This window comes from Enhydra lutris, unplaced genomic scaffold, assembly GCF_002288905.1.
Source record: "Enhydra lutris kenyoni isolate GAN:26980312 unplaced genomic scaffold, ASM228890v2 scaffoldscaffold3, whole genome shotgun sequence".
NCBI lineage: Eukaryota > Metazoa > Chordata > Mammalia > Carnivora > Mustelidae > Enhydra > Enhydra lutris.
The window spans coordinates 68,010,113-68,031,325 of record NW_019154087.1 but is presented as its reverse complement, the minus strand read 5'-3'; the positions used below and the strand labels follow the sequence as shown (position 1 = coordinate 68,031,325).

The 21,213-nt window shown below is 44.6% G+C and overlaps 1 protein-coding gene across 4 annotated transcripts in view; it reads right to left on the bottom strand.

Annotated features, from left to right (window-relative positions):
- Positions 1-21,213, bottom strand: part of LOC111157320 (solute carrier family 10 member 7) — a 250,574-nt gene that overhangs the window by 2,734 nt on the left and 226,627 nt on the right. For all 4 annotated transcript variants that reach the window (XM_022518639.1, XM_022518629.1, XM_022518648.1 and 1 more), the window contains one exon: positions 1,613-1,758. In XM_022518639.1, the coding sequence (XP_022374347.1) occupies positions 1,613-1,758 (146 nt within the window). The remainder of the gene's footprint in view (positions 1-1,612; positions 1,759-21,213) is intronic.

The window sequence follows — 21,213 nt, the reverse complement described above, 5'->3', positions numbered from 1 at the left end:
CACTGAGAAGACAATTTCATTCTGTTTAATTTGTTGTTCACTACAACTGCATATTTCTGACAGGATATTAGGATTTTTAAATGCTTTCATTCTTTGCCAAAATTTTTGTGTATCAATGGTGACCCACAGTGCACATATACACTGACAGATATAAATGGAAGTTTTCAAAGGGATAACTAGTGATAGAACTATAAAGGTACTAAACTGCTCCTCTACCAACTCTTGGGTGGGCGGACCAGAGCCCGGAGTGGTACCCAGTAAGGAATGGTAATCACTTCCATTCTGGTAAGTGGAAAAATAAACGAAGGTGCTGGGTGGGCTAACTTGTTCCGGTAGGATCCTGGGGATCTGGGCACTCCTTCAGTCTCGAGTGTCCTTGTGGTATCGGGGAAGGATGCTGGGGACCAAACAGACCAGGGTTCTAGTCCCGCCTCTAGAACTGACAAACCCATCCATGTAACCTCCGGCAAGTTGCTCGACTCCCCAAGCCTCCTTCCTGAGCTGTCTGATGGCAACAGCAGAACTGCTACAGTGCCGTAGACAGTAATGAAAACAAGGACAACAATGATTATTACAGCAGCTAGCTTTTATCAAACATCTGCCGGAGAAGCCTCTGGAACTCTGAAGAGCAGAAATTATTGTTAGTCTCAGAGTGGCAGAAACTGAGGTACAGAGAAGTGAAATAATGTAGCCAAGGGCTCCCAGAGAGGAGGTGCTGAGCCTGCAGGTCCATGCCTGCGGGGGAAGACAGTATGTGCTTGGTACACACAGAGCTCAATAGGTGGTAGTGTGGCTATCCCACTTTTAGGACCCTAATGACACAACACAGGGCACGCCCTGGCCACTGGCTCTCTTTTTCCTCCTCTTCTCCTGATAACAGCTGCCACCTTGTGTCCAGGCTCAGAGAAGTCCTGTAAGTTCTGAGCCACTGGGAAGCAGCCAGCCCGACGGATGCTCCGATGGTATACGCGGCATCTAAACTTTGTATGAATCACCCTGATTTTATGTTGGCTGCTAATTTAGGAAATCACATCTATGGATATCGAATAAGTTACAAGACTCTGAGCAAAGTGGTGAAATTGACACTGTGTATGTTCCATTGCTAATTAAAGTTTTTAAATGCACCAACACACAGTTTTGCTGTGCATACAAGTTTCTAGGTGTCCGGAAGATTAAAGATAAAGTAGACATTTTAGATAAAGCCTGGTGCTATCATGTTTAGAAAGGCATGTGAAATCAGGACATGCAGGAAAGTCGGGGTGGGGAAAAGAAGGGGTACACCTGAGCGGAGGGGTATGGGTATTTTGAGTATACTCACCTTTACCGCATTGCATTATGCCCTCCAATATGAGTGGATTTTTTTTTTAAAAAGTTTTTTAAAACTGCATTTTGGGTATAGCTGTACTTTCATAACAATATACAACATGGAACTCTCAGTCCTCCTTTTCAAATCGAAATGGATCAGTGCATCATTATTATTATGATTGGTTAAGAAAATATGTACTTGAGGATGAGGATATGCTAGCAAAAGTTAAAGTATATGAAGAGCTAAAATTCAGAAATAGCATTTCAGTCTGATTTGGATTCAAACAAGATCTTTCCAGAGGCTCACCTTCTGCCTTGACACCATCCAAGACTTTATTGTGGGCACCAACACACTTCCCAGAAGGATCTGAACTGGATGGTATATGAGCAAGGGCACAGATATTAGAGAGAGGTGCTCGTGGCCCGCAAACACGATCTTCAGCATTGGAATTCCTGAGGAGCAAGGAAGACAGAAAATCTAGAGGTAAATTCAGTCTGTCATCATACCAAAGACCCACCCCATTAAAACTGGAGCTCTGGACTAGGTCATTACCATCTTTTCCCCCTTTGTGTTCATAGGGAATGTCTCAACAGACTCATCAAATCTTTCCATTCTTCCTTTCATTGCAGAAAACTCTTAAGCTCTACTCAGAACAGATGAAACGGAAAAGGTGGTCAGTGTTCAAAGGCACCACTAATTGCCACTGCCAATTAGCAGGCTGTCTACAAGGAGAAGAGAGAGGCACTGCTTCTCAGAAGACCGAAGAACATGAGTAAAGCAGAGATTCAAAATGGATCTTTCCTTGCTTAGTAGGGAAACAGGTTGCTGGAGGCCTGCCTGGCATCATTTCACGTCCCAAAGTGAACCGAAAGGATATGGTAAGGTAATATATGATATATACCATTTTAATCAGGAGGGTACTTTTGCTAAATGAACATTAATAAAGGCTTTGTGCCTTTTCTTTTGGCCAATGACCTCAAAGCACTTTATGAGCTATTATACGGCAGGTGAATTCTAAGTTTAGGGCTGAATGCTTAAACCCCACAGTGAAGGTCTTAATGGAACTCAGGTAAATGAATACTACTTTCTGAGTCTACCATTCTATTACACCAAGGGCAAGGTCTGCAGATTTTGTAAACAGCTGTCTGTAGTGTGTACCTATTAAGCTTTTATAAGAGAAACCAGACACCGGCAATTTGACTGTTATTACCAATTGTTTTAATACGGCCCAGTTGTCAGAATTACTGTGTATGTATGTCAGCTTTTTCAACAGAATAGCTTAGCTTCCTTCTTGTTTCTTCGAGAACAGCCTCTGAGAAGGACCCAACCTCCTAAACATGCACACTGATGGCACATAAATAACTTTTTATTATAACCCACTGAGGAAAGCTCCGCTTTTTCAATTATTTTTACCTTCTAATAAATTTCAAACCTTTATGCAAAAATGTATTTCATAGCCACTTTCTTTTTCATAGCCTCACAAATCATTGCCATAAACTGAAAACACTTAACTCGTCCCCAACAATCTCTCCCAAAGCTTGGAAAGTACAAGCTTAGAGTTTTGCACTTTCTGTCTTCTCACCAATATAAAAAACAAAAGAGCCTTCTTTTTAAGAAACAGTAGACTTTATCCACTGAGTCAAAAAGCGGCATCTGATATTATGATCCTGGGAAGTTATCATGATGAGAAAAGAAGAGCTGAGCACCCTCCTCCTGTTTCTGGGAAAGGTTATTTGGCTCAAAGGAACGGCGTTCGGGAGCAGGGGTTGGGGGAGCAGTAAAAGCAGGGCTGAACGGAGCAAATGATAGGAATATGGAGATACTCGTCCATGTAAGTGAGAACAGTGGGGGTTTCTGACCCGAAGTTCACGGACCAGGGCTGCTGGGCCAAATCACTCGAGCTACCCTTTCGAGGCAAAGACTCGGGCTCTGTGCCGTTCCTCGGCTGAAGTGGGCTCTGCTATTACGGTCAGTAAACCAAAAATTGGCTGCGAGAGAGACGAGGTATCTCAAGGTAAGCCACAGCAGAGATTCACCTCAGCGTGGGGAAGTAGGTACACAGAGCTTGCGATAATGACACCGATCCTCGTCAGCACGCAGTGAGAGCTTCATAGATGTCACATGCCACCCAAGTGCTCTCCCGTGACTGAAGGAAGCCTTGCGATAACCCTGCAAGGCTGATGAAAACTAGTGTTCGCACCATGCTGCTGATGAGGAAACGGAGACACCTCAGGGTCAGGAACTGTCCCAGGTGGAGGGGTCTGAACTGCAACCCGGGCAACCTGCATTTCCAGCCCTCTGTGCCAGGGAAGGTTCAAGGTCTCAGGGGTCTTCAGTTCACCATGTCACGGGGGCTGCAGCTTCATTAAGCAGAAATGCAGCTTTTGGGTACACAGAAACACTTTCTCGTCCAGAAGCTCTTTTGGAACTCCTTCCTCTTGGAGATGAAGCCGAAGCCCTTCCAGAAGCAGAAGACCTCATCCCCTGCTACCCATACCAGGATGTTCCTGTGATTTCATAAGCTTGAGGACCTAAGTGACTGCTAGGACTCCCCCGTAGTGACTAGGGCACACAGATGGGAAGATGTAGCGAAGTCCTTACTCTCAAGAAGCTTCCCGTGTACAAGTGACCTTCTACCTTCTTGGAATCCTCATCGCAATTTGCGTGAAGTTCTCCTCTGGCCCTGCGCTGGTTCTTCGGCTCCTGGATCTCATCTGCAAACGCACCCTTCTGGATGTACACGCTGCTCGGGACTCTGCGAACATCCCTGCCTGGCTGCCGGCTCCCTGGATGCTTCTGCCAGCAGGGGCGCTAGAGAAAGGCTGGAGGAGGAGGGGTCTGGGGCTGCTAGAGCGACCTCACTGTCCCCCTTCCACCTTCCGACACTGCTTAATCTTTCCTGGGTTGAGAGAGTGCTTTGTCTTTTCCTGACTGACCCTGGCTTTGCCTGGCCTTACAGTTACTCACCTCGCTTGTCAAAGAGAAGGGATCCATGATGACTAGCAGCTGCTGCAGACATTTGCCGAACTGAATAGGATTTCTCCTCCCCGCCTTACATGCCTGCAATACCTCCTTGTTAATCGTTAATCAAATTTCCTATCATTAGCCATCCAAGCAACAAATGTTAAAAATAGGATTGATCATGATATAACAAACAGCCTAGCTTCCGGGGCTTAGGACCCAAGTGGCTGTCATGTGTCCTTGCTTGTCCCTCTTGTGGGGTGGGGTGGGGGGATGCACAGCTCAATCACTTGGTGAGGGGAGGGGGACCCCAGCGATTCAAGTGACATGTTATTTGTTTCAGGTACCTTTATCTTCCTTCAGTCTTAAAACTCACTTTACTTTTCTATCCTTTGTTTCTACTTTCCTCTCCAATTATTAGCGTTTTTTTCAATCCCCTATTATCTGCATCTTTCCGTCTTTCTTTTTCCCTGCTTTCCTTTCAGTAGCCCCGAACCCCAGGAGAGGGCTTCCAGTTTGCATTTTCATTTCCTTGAAGGTCAGTGCAGAAAAGAAGTTGGGAGATGCTGAGCGAGAGCTGACTTCTCCCTGGTCGAGCGTGCCATGCCCTGATGGCCATCACTCAGAAGCAGTGAGTTTAATATGTCAGTTCTAGGGCATCTTTGCCACGTTGCCGTCACTATCAGTATGACAGCGCAAATTTCAACAGAGCAACGTCAGGAACCTGCAGGGACCCCTGCACTCAACACACGGTGATTTCTGCTACTTGGTCATGAATTGGGCAAAATGGGATCTTCAAGTCAAATCACAGCTCCAGCGGCAGCTCTTATGCCAGAAGCTTAGGTCATGTGCCCCCTCTCCTCCTCTTCACTCAATTGTTGAACAACTCGCTAGATCATTCATTCCTTCCATCAGCACTCTGGAACTGCTGAATGGCTCTGTGAAAGGCAAGGCATGCCAGGAGCGGAATGTGACCTGACTCTGCATGAGGTGACTTCCTGGGTGCCCCAGTGACCACCCCCACCTCCTCCCCATAAGCTTCCTTCCGGCCAGTCAGCTCTCAATGGCGTTCCCACGCTGGCTCCATACCGGTCTCTCTGGCTTTATAGGTGTGTCCTGCCTAAGCTCTTTCCCGCTCTGCGGCCAGAGCGAGCACAAAATCTGATTCTGTCAAACCCCTCAGGAGTCTGTGACCCAGGAGAGCTTCGAAGTGTGGTGCGTGGGGACCCTCCTGAGCTGGCCGCCATCCCTCTACGTCTCTATATGTCATACTCCTCCCCATGCCTGACTCTATGCTCCAGCTTGGAGGAGGCCCTGTGCTGCTCCCCGCCCCCCACCCACCCATTCGGCCTTTGCACAGGAGCTCCTTTGGCCTATAATGCTCTCACCCACATCTCGCTTCACCCAGTCCTCTAGCCCTCAGCTCTTAGGTCATCTCTGCTGGGATGCCATCCCCAAAGTCCCACGCTGGCCATCAGGTCCTTTCTACTCTATGCTTACCCAACCTACGACACACTCCAGCCTAGTGTTCACTGCACTTAACTACCACCGGCCCTTCCTTCATCTTTGAGCATAGAGTAGGTGTGTAAAAGGAGTGTGTAGAGTGAATGGATCTGTACTTTCCCAGATCCCATCATAAATTTACTGTGCAGACTATGACTCCATTTTCACTACCTTCTTTAAGTAGGAGAAAAACAATGGTGATAATTTAAAAAAAAAACAAACAAACTTACTAGAAAGAGTTTTCTTTTTAAAGTAAAATTTAAATATAGGACTCTTTTCATCTTGCTATCATGGCAGTAATATAAATGAAGCAAATTAATTTTAATGCTCCCAGGTACTGATTCTGTGTCACCGTGGTTGACAGGATCCAACTAGACTTTATGCGATGGCATTTGACTTTATGGAAGTGAACACGATGCACACATTTACAATTTTACAGGGGCTTTAAGCTGTCATACTGAAAAATGTTTATAAAACATTAATCAAAAAATGCCTCTTTAATACAATGCATTGTCTGAAAGATGTTAGAAGGCGCATATTGTAAATGGATTCTTTTTCTGACTAAAGTAATTTCCACCAAAAGCATTTCCCCATTGCTCTACAAGTACACTGTGTGGATAGATAAAGAGCACTTTCCCAGCACATTACTACCTGCTCCAAACACTTGGGAAATCAGTAATGTACAGCACGCCATATTTCCATGTCACACATGACACATTCGTCTAAAATTATCCAACAGAGTTTGACACCGCAGCATATTCCGTAAGCAGAGCTTTCAACTGACATCTGCCAGTAGGAACTCAAGTGAGAGCTTTCTTCTTCTAACAAGCAAGTAAGGGGTTTCTTTTATCCTATACCCAGGATGGAAAGGATATAACAATACATATAAGAACAAGTTTTTTTTTTTTCTCCCTATTTTAAATATGTTTATTTTATGTTCTCTGAATTAGAAAATTCTCTTTGTATCAATGTTCAAGTTGCATGAGTTTATACTTCCTATTGGATGGACAGTTTTTCATGTTTTCTTGAGAAACATTTTTCTTTCTGGATTAAATATGGACTTTTATTAACACATGCTGAAGACGGAAGCTGCTCTGTTGTACAATATAAAAACTAGCTACTTCACATCCCTGTTCAGTTCACTTACTGGTGGGCACCCCATGTTCTCACCATCTCTCCATCATCCATCCATTCATTAAAATATACCTTTTGGGCCTCTGCTCGATGTGAGGCACTGTCCTCATTGCTGGGGCTATTAGATCGGTAGCACCGCCAAGGTCCCTGCCCTCCTGGGGCTCACCTTCTGGTAGCTCTTGCCCTGATACCTCAGTCTTCCTCCATCAGAGGGATGCGTGTCAGCACAGCTTGTGTAACCCTTTCTGTCACTGGCTTACCCGGTTTCTACAACTCAGAGTTTGGGGATTATCTTTGACTAATTCCATTTGTCTTCTTACTCCTCGGTCAAGCCACTGAATTTCCTCCATCTGCCACTCTCCCTCCTCCTCAGTTTTCACTGCCACCTGCCTAATTCAGTGCCTCAGAAAATCGAGCCAAGATTACTCTTACAGCCTCCTGACATCACCCCGTCTTCAGACTCTTCCCTTCATCAATCCTCCAAAACCCCAGCCAGATTAATCTTCCCCCAACCCACATTAATTAAAGCCAACAGCCTGCTCAAGAATTACGATGACTTTCCAGTGCCCATTCATCACATTCTCTCCCTATTCAACTTTGGTGAAGAACAGTTCCTACCGCCACCATTTTGTAAGGGCCTACTGCATGCCGAGTGCTTTGCCTGCAGTATCTCATTTAATCCTCATAACAGCCTGTGAAGTAGGGGCGATTTTCCCATTTAAGCCTGAGGAACCGGGGTTTAGGGCAGTTAAGTGACTTGCCTCGTATCATACATCACGCATTTCAGTAGAGGCAGAATTGGAACTCAGTCTATTTACTTTTAATCGCTGAGCGTGCCAACTCCATTAAGCCCAACTTTCCCTTGCCAATTGCTGTCACTGGCTCAGGTCTAGCACTTTCTTGTCTTTGTAAAAGCTGAGCCTCTGCTGGATCTTGCCCTTTCTCCTTATGTGCCTAAATCCTGTGGGTTCATTCAGGCTCTGCTTTCCATTTCCTCCACCCCGAGGGTGTCCTCTCTACGGATTTCTTCCTCTTTTGAGGAAAGAAGTCGCTCTTCCTCCTGGCATCAGATAATGTGGCATTTTCTCATGCTGCCATTATTTTCTTCAGGGTAGGTTCTGTTTTCCCCTGAACATAGGCAAAGTATTACATTTTTCCTTTAATCTGCAGTATTTAAGCCCAGGACTGCTACTTAATAAATGGTTATTTAGGAATAGGTACTAAAGTAAGGTTTCCTATTTAAAAGTAACGATTTAACTAGAACGAATACTAGTCGCTTTGCTGGACTGCAGAGAGAACGCCTCCACACACCCCTTGGGGACGGGATTGTATTTCCTAGCATAAAATTTGCTGTGGCAGGAAGGAAAGAAACTGGACTGACCGAGGAACACGAAATCTGAAAAGAGTGCTGAAGTGTGGAGTAGGAGAGGAAGTACGTTGAAAAACACTCTCTGTATCCCTCAAAGACTAATATTACACTTCCATGCTCACTTAGCTAAGATTGCATATATTCCAATCACCTGGATCATTTCCTGTCTTTAAGGGGTTCATTCGCCTGAATTCACATGACTTATTTTCCATTTAAAGGCTTTCTCAGACTTTCACCGAGTTTTGGAGAGAGCTGCTGGCAAATCTGGAATCCAGTTGCTTCTCTCCTCAGTTGTCATGGTGATTTCCCACTTTTGTTTAGTCTGTTCTTAGTTAGAAACATCCATAAGTTTACTATCTAAATGTCCCACACATTGTTATTTGGATTCTATCTCTTCCTCAGTCAATCTCTCGGAAAAGACAGTGCTTGCCTTTGAAAGTCATTGGGATAGATGGTCTCCCCAGTCATAACATAATCTAGGAAGGCAGTCACTGTTTGAAGAACAGAGACACTCTTCTCCAGGATCACGAAGTGCCAATCCCTGTGTCTCCTTCATGCAAATGCGCGCGCGCGCACACACACACACACACACACACACACACACACACACACAGAGTCCTTCTCTTTAGAGACAAATAGTTGCAGAAAGTCAAACTCACTGGCACTAATTTATGTCAATTACTAAACAAAAGAGCAATTACATGCCATTTCTAGAGCACAAAGTGATGCCATGATAAAGTACAACAACAGTTTCAGAATTTGGTTAGGAAAGGCTTTCAGTTAGGATACTCCTTAAAGCAGGCTAATTTTCAGTAATATAGCTGTCACTTTCATGCAGTGATTTATAATCTATTATACCCCGTAGCCTACGTGAGGCATGTCAGTGTAGCAGTTAAGAAGCCTGACACAGGGTTAGGAGGGGGCTGGGGGTAAGAAGCCTGACACAGGAGTCAAAGAGCCCTGGGTGAGAGTACCATGTCTACCACTGACCACCTGCATGACCTTGGTTGGGCAAGTTATTAAACCTCAGTTTTCACATCAATAAAAAGTACTTACTTTGTAGGTTTAAAAAAAATAAATGCTAAGTGAAATAATGTTCAAAGTTTGGTAAGTAGTAGGTCTTTGTGCATTATGTGTCAGACACTCTTCTAAGTACAGTGAATTAATGGGTAACCACCCCCCTCTCACCACCTTCCAGGAGTGAATGCTCTTACTCATTTAACATGGAGAGAAGATAGTACCATGCCAAATCTAGGCAAAGAGCAAATTCCACCCAATAACAAAATCATGGCACATGGTGGTGAGGGGAATGCAGCACTGCCGTTAGGACCACAGTGGTTAGGCAAATGGATTCAGTGAATGTCTGGGTTACTCTGATTTTTGTGTCTCTTTTACTAGGGGTAAAAACAAAGGCCCCCTACTTCTAGGTCAATGGGTATGGCTTGGCTTGCTGCCCATCCGAGGCCTGTTGGATCAGTTAAGAGCACCCCTAAGGTCTGGTCTTTTGGAGCAGGAGGTATTTAGTCTGCACAGCCCCCCCAAATTGCATTCTGCTTATAATCCTGGCTATTCCAGGACTCCCCCCAAACCCACTCTGGTATGTTCCAAAGGCTGGCAAGTCAGCTTCCTGCAGATTCCCTCAGGAAGGGCGAAAGGATGTCACATATCGTCATTCACTCCCATCTAAACGACTGGTCTTTGGCTCAAATTCTCCATGGTATTTTAATATGCGGATTATGCTGCTTTACCCTTGCCAATGATTTACATTTTACTTGCTTCCTTGTTCTTTTGGGGTCATTCCATCTTTAACCAGAATCTCCTGCCATATTATCTTTGTTATGAAACTCTATTGCTACTGTATGAGATACAGAAGGAAACTTTTTTGTCCTTTTTGTACCAAGAGTCATCCAAAATGAGGTACAACTAGGTAACATATGCAAATACGAGCTGTCCAGCCATTTCCCCGCTGTCCCAATATGGGGGTTCATGGAACCCACACAGAGGTTGAGCGTTTCCCAATGGCTGATTACAAAGGCAACAGCAGCAGCTCCGGGATCTCTGACAACCCCCTTGGCTAGACTTTGGCAGAAAAACACGATCATGATCATCCTGCCCCAGTTTAACAGATAGGTGCACATGGAATTTTAACTTCTAACCCCCGAAGCCTGAAAAAAGTCCTACGTTTATCTTTGGGAGGGAAAGGGGCACTTGAAAATCCAGAGGAGATGTTGGCAACCGTGCTTCACAAAACCGCCTCAAACATCCTGTTTTCCTCTCAGGAGCTCGCGCTGCTCGCTAACCACCTTCTCCTCTACAGTTGGGAAGGCTTTAAATGTCAGATTTCTTTTCTGATGTACAACTTGGAGCGACTTATCCTTTGTCATTCAAAACCAGAACCTCCCCATTTTTTTTTTTTTAATCCAAAAAGGAGAATTAGCCCCAGAAGAGCAGGGCAATGAAGAAGTATACAAGGTCACAAACGACACATGTAAGGCCATAATTAAGAGAAAAGAACCACCTTTCCAGGAGTTAAAAGCTTTATGAAAGAGCAGTGGTCATGTGTTAGTCTTTCAGCAGTCATATCTTGTACTGAACTTAGAAGCCACATTCGGAGTTCACGGATGTTTCCGATCTTCACTAGTGTGTTGGTGAGGCAGAAGACAGACCGTAGAAGGTAGTTAATGCAGGGCTTGCTCTGGGTTAGGGAGCGTGTGGAGAGAGTGCAAACATCAATGTGTTCACTCCCCAGGGCTATGGTGTGCATGAAGCTTCCATTCTTCTCTCCATTTCCCAGATGAGGAACCCGAGGCAGCAGTCAGGACCCACTTCCCCAAGGCTGGGTGCAGCTTGTGACCAGAGGGGGCTGTGGTTGCACACAGAATGGCTCCCGCACCCTTGGTCTTCAACCAGACCCTGCGCCTGTGACCCCTGAAATGCTAATTCGTCACAGTGCTGTGGGACACCAGAAAAAAGAGATGCTTGATGGTATTAAAACAGAAGAAGAAAACTAAGAAAAATAATATTTATGCAAGAAAAGTCTGGAAGGAAAAAGGAGGTACTCCTTTCAACACAGGTGCTTGGCTGGCCGGCCTTTTACTTGCTTCAGATAAAAGTTTTATGATCGACTGTTTTTGGCCCATCAGGAAAAGAAAAGATGGGTGTTTTCATCTTCAGTTACCTGGGCTGTAAGCCCATCGCTTTCCGTAAAGTTGTATGTAAATAAAGATGTAAGAAAAGACCAAAATGAGCAGCTGGTGTTATTTCTGTTTTGAAACAGGTACATTCTGATTGGAAAAGACGTTTAATGAATGGCCTGAGCCGGCTCACCAGATGCTGACAATGAAACATTTAACTCCACCAATTGAAGGTTTCTGCCTCAGAAGATTAGGTACACCTTCACCTGTCTGACAGTGTTGTAGGAGTAATTAGCAAGCAGGGAATTCCAGAATGAATTAAAGACCTGAGCCACGGAGCCTTCATTCAAATGCTGGCTGTGCCTTCCTGGAGGGGTCACCGTATTTATGGAGACAAGGTGGCTAGGAAGTAGTTTGAGATTGCTTTTTTTTTCCTTTTCTAGGCTGCGAAGGAAGAATCTTTTGTCTTCTTAAGAGAAAATCTGGCTGCTATTCATGCTCACAGGATGTGAAAATATCCAAAATAGACTGAGGCTTTCGTACAGCAAAAATAACACAAGGTCATCAGAATACATTGAACAAGATCCCCAATACAGACCTGGCCCCTGGCTCAGAACAGAACTCACTGAACTCTGGCTCTGGAAAGCCTTGTTTAATTTTATGGAATTTTTTAGATATGTCTTCTTATAAATGAAGTAAAACACTCCAATCTTTTAAGTCCAAAGCAAAGAGAAGGTGATGGACAGGACACGTGTTTTCACGGATTCTGGTACAGCTCCTACCCTCTAAACTCAATGCTCCCTAAAATTTTGCTCTGATGACCCTCTTACTGGTGGATAGTGGGACTTCTGGAAGGCTTCCAAGTCTTGGGTAAGTGGCAAATGTGAGTAAGCCGGGACACAAATGCACAGTATTTTCTTAATACATGTTTTTTGTTTTGTCAACACGGCCATCAGTCACCCTCTGGCAGTCATTTTCTTCTCGATGGTACCATGTTTATAATGAACACCAACCTCAGAAGAGATGCCTCCTGACACAAAAGAATGAGGCAGTTTTGATTTGGGGATTAGAAATCAGCACTATTTATCCTTAAATCCATCTGTTTTATTTTTTAAAGGTTTATCTGAGAGAGAGCAGGAGAGAGGGAGAGAGAGAGCTTGCAGAGGGGAAGGGGTGAGGGGGAGAGAGAATCTCAAGAACACTCCTTGCTAAGCATGGATCCTAACACGGGGCTCGACCTCATGACCCATGAGATCATAACCTGAGCTGAAATCACAAGTCGGACTTTCAACTGACCAAGCCACCAAGACCCCCCTACATCCATCTGTTTTAAAAATGTTGACCCAGGTTTCTATGGTTGAACTTGACTATGTGATGTCCTACTAACCCCCTCCTGCCTTTTATTTATTCTGAGTGATACAAAATTTGGGGAGTTAAGGCCTCATTTAGGAGGCTTTTAGGCAGAGGAAGAAATTAAGAAAGCCCTGGAAGCCATTTCTGGAAATAATGAAGCTTTTCTAATCCCCTCTGTTTTCCTTAACCTGTGAGTACTTCACATATCTAAGAGAACCATGGTTTTTCACAAGTCAGTACAAACAAATGGCCACTTTTATCAACAAATGAGTGGGTAAAATCCTACGTTGCAGTCTTTCTGGAACACAATAGTGCATAAATGCACATCAACACAGAGGGCAGTCTAACCCAGTGGTCACCTGGGTGGCTTTTAGAAAGTCTCTAGCCTGAGGGAATCTGAGGTAATAGCTGTGGGGAGGGGTCAGGGCATCACGGTTATTGGACAGCTTCCTGGTGATTCTAAAGTAAGCCTGGCTGAGAAGCCAGGTCTGGTAAGAAGGGGGAGCAAGAGGACTCTGGAGAATTCTGGAGGCAGACAAAGGCCCTTGAGCGCGCTCTGCTGTTTATTCACTGTGTGAACTGGGGTGAGTTATCTGACCTCACGGAAGTAGAGTTTTCTGCTCGGGCAGTGGGATCCATAACAGCTACTGGGCAGGGCTGTCGTGAAGCTTACGTGAGATAAGGAGGCAGCCTATGTGCCTAATACAGTGCCTGGCAGGTAGTAGGCACCCCCACGAACACGAGAGCCTGCTCCTTTTAAGGTTTCGATGTGTCTTCGCATCTACTTTTCCGATTTAACGTTCACCTCAGTCTTGGGAGGCAGGAGAAAAATACAGGCCTGCAAGTTTGGATGTCAGTGTGTCTGGCTGATTTAGAATTTCATATCATTTTATTATCAGAATAATTTCATCTCCTCTCTAACCTCTACAGTGCCTCAGGGTTTGGTCCTCAGAGGGTCCTTCTCCTCTGTCTCCATACTCCTTAGTGACCTCATCCTGTCCGTGAGCTTAAAATAACCCCTATACAATGAACACTCCAGACGAACAGGGCTACTAGCTCTCCACTGGATGTTGAGAAGACATCTCAAACTTAACATGTTCAAAACGGGACTCTTGACCTGTGCCTACACCCTTCTCTTCCACCACCAAAATCTGTTCCTTTACCATCTTCCCTAATCCAGGAAACAGCAGTCTCATCCCTCCAGCCTCTCTGTCCAAACACCTTGGATAATTCCCCTTTCTCTCTCTCTCTCTAAGGCTTTGTGTATTTGACAGAGAGAGGCAGAGGGAGAAGGAGAAGCAGGCTCCCTGCTGAGCAGAGTGCATGTGGGACTCCCAGGACCCTGGGATCAGCAGCTGAGCTGAAGGCAGACCCTCAGCCACGCAGACCCCAGGTCTAAGGCAGACCCCAGGCACGCCTTCCCCTTCTTCTTAAGAGCATATCTAGTTTATCAGGAAGCCCTCTAAGCTCTGTGATCCGAATATGCCCAGAATCCAACACCACTTCCGCCACCATTACCTTTGACCTTAAACTGTCTGGATTAAAGCTTTGTAACTGGCCTTCCTGTTTTTCACTGCTGTACCTTTTCACCCATCCAGCCCCAGGCTTTTATTTTCAACACAGCAGCCACAGGGGTCCTTTCAGAATGGACTTGGATCTTATCGAGACTCTACTCAACCTTTCAATGGCTTCCCCTCTCATTCTAAGTAAAAGGTTAAGTCCTCGAAACTGCCAACAAGGCCTTAGGTGATCTCACTCGCCCCACTCCCATTATCTGGTACCACTTCTCCGCCAGCTCTCTCCCTCCCTCATCCTTCATTCCTCTCTCTGAACACCTGCCTCTTCCTCGTCCTCCAACTGACCAAGCACAGTGTTGCCTCAGCTCCTTCGCCCTCACTGCCCCCTCCACTTGGAATCTCCTTGCCCTAAATACCCACACGGCTAGCTCGCTGGGTACTTCCCGTGTTTGATCCAACGGCCCCTTTAAGCCTAAAACTTTCCCACCTCTGCCCTGGCACTCCTATTCTCCTTCCTGTATAACAAGTCTCTCTTTCCGTATCACACTTACCATCACCAAATGGTTGTATGTTTAACTGTTCATTTATTTGATCCTGCTGGAAAGGAAGCTAGATAAGGGCAAGAACATTTCTGTACTTTGTTCACTGCTGTAGCCCCATGGGGCCTGGAACAGGGTCTGGCATACAGTAGGCACTAAATAAACACTTGGTGAGTGAATGAATGGATCAGGGAGATTGTGTTTTAAAAGCATTTTTTTTTTTCATCAGCACCACTGCATCCTGTTCGGTTTTGCACTCACTGTCAGTGCAAAAAAGTTTTTTCTTAATATTTAGAAAGTTTGCTCTAGCAATATGAGAGTACTAGTGCTAGAGGAGACTAGTTGTAATACAGAGAGCAGTAGTACACGGAGCAGACGTGCAGCCACGGCAGCTCGGGGAAGTGTCACGGCTACACTATCACAACTGCACTCGGCTTCAGGAGAGGTGACTTTCCAGATGAGCTGGCTTCTGGGGGACCCAGGGATCTGAGTTGTGTCCAATTTTACATCTCCTCTTGCCCCCATGGTAACTTGTCAAAAGCCTACCCAGTAGCCCGTGGCTTTAAAAAGCAGGCAGCTAACTTTAATTTCTGCCTGCAGTTGTGTGGACGGGGCTGTAGAGGGGGACAGGGAGGCAGTGGACGTCCCCCTCGCTTAGCTTTGGGCTCGTTTATTCTTCGCTGTAAAGAGTCATGGAGCTGGCTGTCACCAAATACATGCAAACGAGTTTATAGTGTCTGCTTCAATTAAGGGAACTTCTGGGGAGAGAAGCGACGAAATAAATAATTGGAAAGATGCAGCTCTGAAATGACAACCGTTATTCATGGGTCTCTGTTTGCGAGTGGAGATGGAGAGATACAAACTTCAAGTGAATGAGATCTCCTGGGTGAGAGTCTTCACTTCAAACACAGTAAACAACTGTTGTTCTGTGATGCACATTTTAGTACTGCTACGGGCAAACTTTCTAAATATTAATAATAATAATAAAGACCAAACCAAACTCTGCAACGGACAGCGAGCGCGGAGCTGGTGGGAAGCACTGGGAGACGAGCCCTTGTCAGCTCTCTGCGAGTGGCAGAGGCTTCATCAGAAAGGACCACCCCGTGAACACCACACTGTGCGCCACTCACTTCTTGAGGCGCTTCCCTTTCAGCAGCAAGGGCTGTATGTGACTTTGGGTGCTTTACTGATGACTAATGCGTAAAACTGATCTCTGTAGAGCCACTTCTAACTATGGTGGCATGGTTTTTATTTTGAAATAAACACGAAACTCTGGAAATACCAGTTTGCACTAGCTGAATCCCACTGAGAGTTGACATTCGAAGCACTCGGGATGAGGATTTTGTACATGGTTCAAGATGCCACCGCGAGCCCAGCTCAGCGGCAGGGAAGCTGGCGCGGGGAAACACCACCTCCTCTTGATCCTGCCCCGTCCGTGAGGCTGAACGAGTGAGCACAGCTAACACACCCTTCTCAGATATTTCGAGAAGCCTGGGTGGTGTGATGGAAAGGACCTGGTCTTTGCTGTCAGAGACCTGGGTTTAAATTCTTGACCGTGCCAACTACCAGCTATGTGGTCAGATGATCTAGCCCTAATACTCCCAGTTTCCACACCTGCTCAAAATGAGGTAAAAATAATTGTCTCAAAGGGCAGTTGGAGGTGTTAGTGAAGCAGTGTTTGTCGATTCCCTGGTACAGCACCTGGCATAGATGCTGGTGATTTGGGTTATGATTCTGGTTAGAAATAGCATTATGAGACAGTATTGTGGGGCTCAGATTTAGTGCTTTACAGGACTGAAATCATCCAGGGTGAGGTGTGAAGCATTCCTAAAACTTTTGAGAACGGTAACTGCTGAGGACTGCCACGGGAACTGAAACCTCGCCGCTAGCGCGCTGCCGGAACTCCCCAGGCCTTCACCCGTCTCCGACTTCCGGATACGTGCTTATGGGTCTGTTTGGGTTGCTGTCCCTTTCAGAGCGCTGACTTCTGGAAAGCAGTGATTTTATCTTGTGTTTCTTTTATTTTCTTTCTTTTTTAACTTTTATTTTATTTTATTTTTTTAAAATACTTTATTTATTTATTTGACAGAGATCACAAGCAGGCAGAGAGGCAGCCAGAGAGAGAGGGGGAAGCAGGTTCCCCGCAGAGCAGAAAGCCCGATGTAGGGCTCGATCCCAGGACCCAGAGATCATGACCTGAGCTGAAGTCAGAGGCTTTAACCCACTGAGCCACCCAGGTGCGCCTTATTTTGTTTTTTAAAAAGGTTTATTTATTTCTGAGAGACATAGAAATAGCGAGCACATGACTGGGGGGAGGGGCAGAGGGAGAGAGACAAGCAGACTCCCCGCTGAGCGGGGAGCCTGATGTTGGGCTCCATCCCAGGACTCTGAGATCCTGACCTGAACTGAAATCAAGAGTTGGAGGCTTCATCGACTGAGTCACCCAGGTGCCCCTCTTTCCTTTCTTTTTAAAAAATCTTTCTACAGTATCAATTACACTGTAATATTTTTTGGGAAAAGTCATATATATTTCCTTTCATGAAGGGACTTATATAAGGACAACTTTCAAATACCAGGCATGCTGAAATTATTTTAAATATGCTTAAACTTTACTCTCAGCTTAAAAAAGAAAGCTTCGCTTCTGGAGTGACTTCTAGGGATGATAGGCAGGCACTAAGTGAATGGCTTTCCTTTGATCAGGATATGCCTTGTGAAATACTGGCATACTTCCACATCCAAATGCTGTGGTTTAACCACATTGATGCAAAGGGAACTCAAAAGTCCTTTGAAGTTCAGGCACAAATATAGATATGGATTAGAAAAACAGGAGCAAGTTTTTATCCTTCCTAGACACAACCACAGAATCACATATCGAAGCCATGGAAAGAGGAGGTGAGTGATTCTGAGAAATTGGGAGTCCAAGCCTACTGAGTTGTTTTAAAATTTTATTGTTTATCTTTTTATGCTACTTTGTAGTATGTCATGAGCATCTATGTCCTCAGTATCTGCTTTTGGGTAATAATGAGACAAAAAGTATCCACATCATGGCCAGACTAAAGTTAGGAAAAAACAAGAAACAAAACCACCACCACCCAAACCAACCAAGCCAAGCTGAGGCAGACTAGTTTCCACTATCATAAAAAAGCACCTACACAAGACTTGCCTGAATCCTGTGCTGGGACAAAAGCTTCCCGAAAGACCTGGGAGGGTGAGCCAGCAACTCTGGAAACCAGAGGTGATTCTGGATGCATGTATTATTGTGGCTCTAAAATTTCAGGTGCATAATACTGTTTTTTGATATGTTTCAAAAATCAGACTCCAGGGTCTTATTCTTAAAAATTCTGAATCAGGGGCACCTGGGTGGCTCAGTAGGTTAAAGCATCTGCCTTCAGCTCAGGCCATGATCCCAGGGTCCTGGGATCAAGCCCTGCATCGGGGTCTCTGGTCAGCAGAGAGCCTGCTTCCCCCCACCATCTCTGCCTGCCTCTCTGCTTACTTGTGATCTCTGTCAAATAAATAAATAAAGTTTAAAAAAAAATTCTCAATCAGATGAGGTCCAGTAATCTTTTTTTTTCCTTAGAGGAAGTGATTTGCCATAATTTAGAGGGTCACCTTTGGGGAAATGCTGATTTTTTTTTTTTTTTAAAGATTTTATTTATTTATTTGACAGAGATCACAAGTAGGCAGAGAGGCAGGCAGAGAGAGAGGAAGGGAAGCAGGCTCCCTGCTGAGCAGAGAGCCCGATGCGGGACTTGATCCCAGGACCCTGGGATCATGACCTGAGCCGAAGGCAGCGGCTTAACCCACTGAGCCACCCAGGCGCCCGGGAAATGCTGATCTTAAGGTACACCTCTGAAGGGTCAAGATTCTAAAGCTGAATACCTTTTTAAAATCAGAGAATTACTGAATGTTAGAATGAGAAGGGCCCCAGAGAGCATCTAGCCTAAATTTTCATAGCTAGTGAACCACAGGACTGACACTAGAGCACAAGACTTCCTGAAGAACCCCCATTACAGCTCAGCACGGGGTTAAAAGCTAGGCTGGTGTTAAGTTCTGGCCCTGCCCCCTGGGTCACGTGACTTGGGCAAGTTGCTTATCACTTAGGAACCTCACTTTCCTTATCCGAGCTGATTGCAGGAGTGATGTGAGCTGGTGTGTGTAAAGGACTGTTGGGAGGTGACCTTACACCCCGGGGGGTGGGGAGGGGCGGGGAGCGGGTGTCAGGCATAAGTTTCAGTCTTTCCAGCAGATAAGGTGTAGTGGCCAAAGAAAGAATTTTAAGGTAGGTGAAGATGAGCCACACCCACACAAGCCGGCCATCGGGTTTGAATGAAAAAGCAAGCTGCCACGCATACCGGTATTTGTAACTGAACATCTATTAGTCCCGTGCAAAAATAGTTTACACAACTTATCCAGTCAACTCAAAGGCCCAGCTCTGACCTTTCAAGTGCTCTCATTAGCCCCTTGCTTGTGCTCTCTCAAAGCACACACAGCAACATTCCAAGCAGGATTCTGTGACCCTTATAGTCAGCCTTGGGCGACCACAGAGACTCCTCAGGGCAGCAGGGCCCAAAACCAGGTAGGGATGAGCCTCCAGCACAGCCCTGAGGATCTCAGATTCAAATCACTGGGTTTGCTAGATTCTCTATAGCAAGTAGGAAGTGTCTCTACAGTTTTCCGGCTGTCTACTGATCAGCGAGAGTCCATTTATTACATGCAAAGTAACAAGTCGGCAATTTCATCACTAACAACCTATTTCAGAATTCATTAGGCTGATCAGCAAAATCTCTGGTTGACAGAGATAAAGATAACACAAGCATTTGTTGGAGCTGCCTCTGGAGTATTCCTTTCTGATAAAATAGTAGCTGAACACTCGGGTGAGTATTTTCCATTAGAGCCACTGGCCATCCCTGGTGCTGAACTTTAACTACTACATACCTACATGATGCCACACTGTGAACACAAAAGTATTTTCAAGTAAATGGCTTCATGCAACCAGCACACAGCACGGTGTTTGCCTATTAACTACCCAATTATGGTTAGCTATTAGCATTATTCCTACTACTATTGAAAACATGATGAACAGAGACACAATTGAAAAATAAATTTAAAAAGTATAGAAACTCTGTAATATAAGCGGTATTAATAAAATCTAAAATCTAAATGTATTAATAAAATCTAAATATTACCTTGAATCAAGAATTTTTCTGAGTTTTAATTTAGCTCTGGTTCCTATCTGGTATCAGGAATTTGAGCTAAAGTTTTATTTAAAAAAAGACAGTAGAAGCTAAAGCCTATATGGTAATTATCTGAGGAAGAGGATAAAATCTCACCAAGCAGGTATGAGGTAATACTTCTCAGACCTTGGATTATGACCCATTAATGAGTTGCAAATCAACTTAATGGGTTTTATCCACCACTTGGATAGAATACGGAACACATCATATACAGTAAGAGTGGATGTTATTTTGTAAAGCAGTGCATACGGGATCACACTGTAAAATGTGTTTCTGACGCTTGCAGTTAAAAACGTTTGACAGTCTATGGCATAGGAAATGTGAAGGAGGAGGATGGGGGTTTCGGGCACTGATCTTCCGGATGAATATCTCCAGGTGTATCTCTAAGATTTATGGTACTTGAGGGTCAGGGTAATAAAACCAAAACCCAAAGAGGTTTTATCATCCTTAATTTTAGACTTGCTGCCTGGAACCTGGGAACTTCCAACTTTTTTATTACATAAGTCTAGATATGCTAGTAATGATTTTCAGAGACCAAATTCAGAACCAAAAACTCAAAACCAAATAATCCCCAAACCTCTGAAGAACAGAAGTGTACTAGTTAGAGAACTTATGTTTCTTTCTTTCTTTATATGGATCAGAAAATGGTACAAAATGATGGATACTCCTGCACTTTTTTTCAGCATAGTAGTAAAATCCATTGTGTCTATAATTTCAGTGGCATCTTTAAGAATCTGTCAAATGGCAGAGGCCCCAAACTGTCTTTCCTTACACAACTGCAATTCCAGTGGCAAACCGCAGGACAGAAATATATTTAGGGCTCTGGCCCACACACAAAATTCTATTTTTTGTCTCTACTCTGGATTTCAGTTTCCATTTTAACAGCTCATTGTCACAGCACTATGGCTCTTAGTTTGCTACAAAAGAGTGCAGACAGTGATGCCTCATGAAAGGTAAGGGCTGACTCATCAAGACTCACTTTAAATAGAAAATAGAATATAACTTTTTTTTTTGGCTATTATGTCTTGAAATCTTTATTTTTTATTTATTTTAATTTTTTATTTAAATTCAATTTAGTTTACATATAGTCTATTATTAGTTTCAGGGGTAGAATTTACTGATTCATTAGTTGCATAGAACACCCAGTCCTCATTACATCA